The following is a 7,111-nucleotide window of genomic DNA, read 5'->3' on the forward strand; positions in this document are numbered from 1 at the left end:
AGAGTGAGGAGAGGAGGAGGGGTGAGGTCAAACAGTCTTGGCCCTCTCCATCAGTCCCAGGTAGGCCAGGAAGGAGTGTTTGTGGGAGGTGGGTGAAGGGGGAGAACGGGAGGGGGAGGCTGAGTTGGAGGAGAAGAGGAGAGGAGATGTGGCGGGCCACCATCTGGAGTGGAGGTGCGAGTGGAATGTGAAGCGGCTGTTATGGGTGAACAGGGTGGTGAGGGGGATCAGGGGCGCATGGTCACAGTTCTTGTACTGCTCGAACATGTGGGGGGGGGCGGGGAGGAAGAGGGAGGGGCTGCTGCCGCTTGGACCGCTGGGATTTCTGGTGACATCATTGCCATTAGTGCCGACCAAACAGTGCAGAGAACTGGTGGGGTCCAGCTGTAGGGACTTTCCCAGTGTGATTGACAGGGCAACGGACTGGAGCGCCTGGGATGCTGCTAGACTCATGAGGGGGCTGTTACTTCCACTCCCTCCGCTGCTCCCCCCTCCTCCGCCGAACAGGAAGTTCTCCTGGCTGTTCTGCAACGACGAGCCCCCTGGTGATGTTCCCTCAAGAAACAGCTCCTCCTCTCTTGCCTCATCATCTTCCTCCTCCTCTTCTCCTCCTCCAAAACCTCCATCCAGTCCCCCCGCTCCGCCGCTCTGGTGTTTCTTGAGGTGGCGGCTAAAGACAAAGGGGTGTGTGGTGGTGAAAGGGCACTCTTGGCAGCCAAAAGTCTGGCGCGGTGCGTGTTTCAGCTTTTTGTGCAGGTTGAGGTTGTCCTTGCGCTTGCAGCTGTAAGAGCAGCGGTCGCAGTGGAAGGGCCGCTCACCTGTGTGCACACGCACGTGCTCGATCAGCTTATTGGCCGTCTTGGACAAGTAGCCACACTGCTCACACTTGTAGTGGTTGCCCAGGCGGTGCCTGCGCATGTGGGCCTCCAGTGAGGCCTGGTCGGGCCACAGTCCCTGGCAGATGCGGCAGCGGTACTCCATCTTGCAGTGCGTCTTAAGGTGGCACTCCATGGCCGCTGGACGAATGGTGGAGTAGTTGCAGAAAGGGCACCTGGGTAATGCAATAACAGGGAAGCAGGGAGGGAAGGAGGACAACACGCAAAAGCAGAAGACAGTTGAAGGAGAAGTGAACGTTTAAAACCACATAACACCTTGAAATTTAATAACACAAAACGATGAAGAGGAGGAGGACAGGAAAAGTGTGGATCATGTACAGTTCTGTGTTCTCATGGTGGTATGTGTGGCAGTTTAATGATGGGAGAATTGATCAGGTATATGTGTGTGTGGGAGGGAGGGGTGACAGGCTGAAGAAAAGACTGGAGCAGTAGGACATGAAGGGAAATGAAGGAATGGAGTGGCACTTACATTTAAATAGCACCTTTCATCTGCTCTGGGCCCCAAAGCGCTTCACAAACCCTGCAGAACAGAATCACCTCAGAAAAACCTCGAAATGGTCAAGGCCCTCTCTCCCTTTCTAAACACTCCCGCATATATAGAAACACTTCACATTGCTCAAGTGTATACACGTGTACACACTGGACTGGGGGGTGGGATCTTAATCTGGATTTAGGGGTCAGAAAATGTAGTCAATCGAATTTTCCCTTAAGGTCCATGTTTCCTACACCCTGCCTGCTTTTGTTAGTGGATAGAAACGTGGTTTACAGACATTAAGAGACTGAATTGAACTGCTAACCCACATGTGCACATACAAACAGCAATGAATTAAAGCAGATCTTCTGATTAAATATAAAAACAGCCCTCTTTTTTTCTAAAGTCAATAAAAAGCATGTATATAACACTACCTGTTTCTTTTGAATACACCAATCTGGCTTCAAAAACACTTAAAGAGCACATGGCATGCTTTTCCTCGTTTTTTTTGACTTCTCTACAATGTTACAGCGGTGAATTATCATCTTAAACTTGACCAAAAACTCAAACGTGTATGTTCTAGTACTTCTATGCAGAAGCAACCCGGTTTATACACGACTTACAAACTTGCAAGACTTTTTTTCTAACAAAATAAAGTACTATATGATAGTTTAACGATCTCCTTGAATGGTAATATTCTGTTAATGCCTTGTTTCTGTAACGTTAGAGAGAATTGTTGTTGGCTGGAGAAGATACTGTGTCTGCATTATGCCAGTTATGGGGTTTATATGGGGTTTCTCAATTACCTGCTTTGTTTCATCAGTACATATTCCGTTGTTTTTGTTGTTTTATATATGGAGGTAAAATTCAGATTAATTATAATGCTGTTGCGGTTCGTCGTGCTGTTCGCTTTTGTATTCTGGCTCAAACATGTCAGGTAGGATTTGAGGTATTGTCATTGTTGAAAACATAGCTTATTTGTCAAGGTCTTTTGTTTATGCATTGTCCTGGCTTCCTGACCGGTCTTGTGTTAAAGTGCTTCCCTGTCGAGATGTATTTTCCCTGTTCAAAACTTAGTTTCATGTAGCTCCCCCCTCAGTGGTTGTGGTTATGATTCAGGGTAGGGGAAACACATCTCGATGGGGAAACACTTTGACACAACACCGGCAACAGGAGTTGTGTGTGTTCAAGAACTATCCTCTTGTTTTCAGGAGGAGGCTCTCAGGTTTTAAGCTTCTGAAATAGATGATTTGGAGTTATGATGGGTGCAAAACTAATCTAGAGGTCTTGTCTGTCACTTTTGGCTGTTCCCGTTATGGACTGCCACAGCAAATTGTCACCCTGACAACAAACATGTTGAAATTTGGCACATGTTTTATGCTGGATGCCCTTCCTGGCGCAACCCTGAATTGAACCCGGGCCACAGCGGCAAGAGCACTGAATCCTACCCACTAGTCCATCAGGGACCCTCAAAGTTAATCTAGAAGTACTAAAGATTAAATGGATGAAAGTGAGCATGCCATGGGCTCTTTAAACCAGACAGAAGAAACATTTAAACTGTTACAAAAACTCCTCAACATTTGATTCACTCACACACTAAAGCTACTGTAACAGTAGTCCTCAAGTTGGTGACTAAAAGATAGTGTTAAGATCTTTTGAGCTATGAAGGGGCTTGTGTGTTTTTGTTCCGTTATCCACAGGATTTGTATAAAACAGCAGTCAGTGTAACTTTGTTGGCAGCTTCCTGGTTTACATTCAAATTTAACAACATCCCAACTCCACTGATGGCTGCACAGAAAAAAGATGTAGAACACAGATATTTGCTTATGACAGGATGAGGCGATACTCATGATACTCGATGGTTCTGCACATGCACACACTGGAGTTATGAGAACTCAAAAACAAAAAATGGCTGGTGTTATTTGAAGTGAACCTTAACAAAATGCCCTACATTTCTGATCTCCTTATCACAGTGTTTCTTAAAAGTTTAGGCAAATATTCTCAGGGGTAGAAGCGGTCCCAAATGCCACCCTGAATGTGTGTGAAAATACATTATTGTGACATCGTCGGTGTGTGTTGTTGGATGCTGAGGTCAACAGATGGGCTTTACGTTAGCTTGACAGGCCTGAAATGGAACATAAACGTGTCACGGTACAACAAAGGCTCCTGTGGGACTAGTGTATGGAGATGGAGAGGGAAGCATGGCAAGAGACTAGCGCTACACAAACTCTGAGAAAAATAAGGCTGCCTCATTAGTTATACAATAAAACTATATCCAGTGTGCAGGTGCATGTGTTTTGTTCAAACACTTGTGTATAAATTAACAGGGGTCTGGAGTGCATGGGATGCAAACTATAGACGGGTTTCTGAGCAACGTCATCGACGAGATGCATGCGTATCACAGGGGCAGCACACAAAGCGGAATGATTGAGACTATGTTCAAAGACTAGTGTAGTAAATGTGCTCGAACTGCTCAAAGAATGGCTGGAAAATGTCCACATCCCGAAGGGGAAACATTCTTTTCGACAGAGAATGATAAAATTGTGGCCACTGGCCTCAGTGGCTGAGAGCTTGTGAAGTGCTCATTTAATTTCTGTTGAGCATTTCTACCTAACGTACTCCAAAGAAAACCAGAGCAGAGCAACCTGAGCTTTACAATATTACTCTGCTAAATAAGCTCAAACTAGCTTCATTCTGGCTATCTATACTGTCAAACTTGACTGGTGCTTTGTGCTGGACTCACTGGGAGCTGTGGTCCAGAACACACTCTGCTACTGCTACTGTTGTCTGCTGCTAGATGCAGAACTATTAAGACTTTTTAAAAACTTTTCAGCCATGGCTTTTTAATTCTTTTCATGTAAACTGAGTTGGAAACAGTCAAATTGCATCCTGTTTTGACTGAATACAGCACAGAGCATTTTATTTATGAAACCAGGCTGATCATGCCATAAGGGACGGGTGACAGCTCCACTAACTTTGCAGTTAAGGTGATTAAACTTCCGCATACAACATTCCGTCTATTCTCAAAATTTACCGTGATAAAGTTAATCATGTTATGCTACAAATGCCTGTATTATCTGTGTTTTATCTACTGTCCTAATGTAAGTGATTCAATAATACAAAATGCTGGATATTACATCCATGGTGACAACTGAGGTAGCAGCACCTCAGTGAAAGGTGGCCTCACTGGCTTTTGTTGAACCAATTACTATTTAAAAAAGATGAAAATCTCCAACAGATAAACAAACATAATAGTACACTAGCACGTTTACTCCCCCCTGATCCGCATGCATCCTCGAATGTTTGTCACAAGGAAACCCGTCTATGGTGAGAGTTAGGTTTGGGCATTGTATTATAAAGCTTTTCATCAGGGCCATTATTTTCAAAACTGTCATGCTGTGTTAGATGTGCGAAGGTACATATATTTGGATTGATTGGAGTGTCAGTGTCCAGTCTGTTACAGGTGTAAGTCAGCTGCTTATGGAGTGTGTGCACTTGCTTCTAAATGATTAGCTTCTAGGGGTGTGCCAACAGATTTTATATAATACACAATACTGTACACAGTGTGTCTGTATTAAGGGGGGAAAAACTGTTTTCTGGAAAGCAGATTTCCCCAGATATGTTTCTTTGGCATGGCTGTTGGCTGTAGGCAGTGGAACAGCACACCCCGAGGGGGAGCCCATTTCTATCTCCTTTCCCTTCTGTTCAGAGCAGCCACCACAGACCACTGTCTACTATGTTCTACTTGCCATGAGAGGCTATCAAGCACAACTCCTAATTTTATTTACTGGCTGTAGATAATGCACATAAAAGTGATGTAAATGGGTTCAGGATACAGAAAAGACCATGTATCTGTGTTTTCTGTCTTATTAATGAAAATTCACAGATATCATCTGTATGGCTGTTATAATTGGCTCTTACAAAGAAATGCCATAGCAATCAGACCGCTTTACGTGTATAAACGGATGCATCTTTTGGTATTTAAGTTATTTTACATGCATCGTTTTATGTAGATTACATGCAAGAGAGTAACTGAAACCACTGTGAGAAGCCTGAATACTGTGGGACAAGGATACGTCTTCACACTACGTTACCAGCTAAAGGCTTCAGGTTTTCCTTTTACCAAAATGAAGCCACATGTAAATATTCTGTAACTAGCACACCCTTAGCATTGGTCTGTGATTCTGTAAATACTTTTGTTGTGTGTAGTGAGTTGAAAGGGTGAGGGAGGGGAAGATGGGTGGACTTAGGAACCTCTGTCTGTACTTGCTTTCCTTACTTGAGCCCTCCAGAGGGGACGGTGTGGCACTTCTTGTGCTCCAGCAGCTGCTCGGGCGTCTTGAGGAACTTGTGGCAGACATCGCACTCAAACATTCGTGTGATGAGGTGGATCTGTAGGTGCCGCTCGTACATGCTGCGCGTCTTGCACACAAAATTGCAGAAGACACACTCGAAGCCTGGAGAGAACAGAAAGAGGAGGAGAGGGTGAGTTAAGTCTGTTTGTTTAAAAGATTTTAAAATTTGATAATTTTGTGTAGTAATTGTTTGTGCCCTTAAGACTGACTGAAATCTCAGTGACCTAAGAAAAAGACAAAAAAGGAGGTTTAACAGTGTTCAGTAAAATCATTTGTTAAAAGGGAGCTCAGTTATAGCAGGGGTCGTCAACCTTTTGTAACTTAAGGCCCACTTTTGATTTTAAAAACATTTCCAAGGACCATTTTCCCAAAAAATGAGGGGGAAAAAATAATTACAACTCAAAATAAATAAACTTTGGCTTAAATGTGTTATGCCACTGTGGCCACGGCCCACCAGTGGGCCGGATGTCTGGGTTATGTCACTTCCACAGAGTTAGGGAACTCAGCCAGTCAAAGGTTTGGCCACACAAATGCGAATGTGGGTCCAGACCTTTGACTGGTGCCGTAAATGCAGCAGGGACTTCAATATGACTTTGGGCCCCTGACAGGGGTCAAGCTCCAAAAGAATCTTGAACTTGCAATGATTTAGCCTGACAGAATATACTGTTAAGACCCTCCTGGCTGGTAAACACCCACATCTCCACACCCCAGTGTGTAACGAAAACATATACATTTGCAGTTTATGTATAAAATTGGCAGAATGCCCTGTTACTTAATGGAGGAAATACAATTGAAAACGGCCTCGATTAGACTATATAGCTCCAACAGTTCCTTGCCTTTGTCAGACTTATCCTCAGTTCCTGATCCCGAGTGACTTCCGGAGCTGGACTGGCTGCCTGCAGAGGATGGTGGGACGAGCAGGCTCTTGGGTTCTTCGTTACCGTGGGTGAGGTCTCCACCTTCCAAACTGTTGAGTGAATCGCTGAGGGCTGATAGGGATGAGGAGGTGCTCTTGGTTTCACTGAGGGGACTTCTGGAGTTCAGACCTGGAAACAAGAGGACTGAAAGCAGTGTTCGGGAAAAATGTTCCAACTCTAAAGAAAAACCCAGGACAATGGTAAATAGAAACTGTGGGGTGTGCTTCAAACTGCAAATTCTAAATTTAGAAACTTGTTACGTACTGTACATGCGTACACACACCACCATACACACAAATAAAATAAAATCAGGCAGCCTTGATAGACCTGTGTCCTGCTGCCAGTGCAATCCAGATGCAATGTGCTTTTATCGATCCCCATCTTTAAGTCTGCAATTCACTGGGAAGAGAGAAGGAATGAAGGGGGGGGGGGGTTGGGGGGGGGGGAGGTCACGGCGGAAGGGGCTAAGAT

At 44.7% G+C, this 7,111-nt stretch overlaps 1 protein-coding gene across 2 annotated transcripts in view; it reads right to left on the reverse strand.

Moving 5' to 3' along the window:
• Positions 1-6: 6 nt before the first annotated feature.
• Positions 7-7,111, reverse strand: part of znf827 (zinc finger protein 827) — a 64,561-nt gene continuing 57,456 nt past the window's right edge. Inside the window, exons 12-15 of one of the 2 annotated variants that reach the window (XM_020591728.1) lie at positions 6,560-6,769; positions 5,648-5,825; positions 1,366-1,416; positions 959-1,051 (exon numbers count right to left, since the gene is read on the reverse strand). In XM_020591728.1, coding sequence (XP_020447384.1) covers positions 1,368-1,416; positions 5,648-5,825; positions 6,560-6,769 — 437 coding nt within the window. In that variant the 3' untranslated portion in view covers positions 959-1,051; positions 1,366-1,367. Of the gene's footprint in view, positions 1,052-1,365; positions 1,417-5,647; positions 5,826-6,559; positions 6,770-7,111 lie in introns of both variants that reach the window. The other variant, XM_020591727.1, reaches the window with a different exon arrangement.

Source organism: Monopterus albus, unplaced genomic scaffold (assembly GCF_001952655.1).
Source record: "Monopterus albus unplaced genomic scaffold, M_albus_1.0 scaffold15.1, whole genome shotgun sequence".
Classification (NCBI taxonomy): domain Eukaryota; kingdom Metazoa; phylum Chordata; class Actinopteri; order Synbranchiformes; family Synbranchidae; genus Monopterus; species Monopterus albus.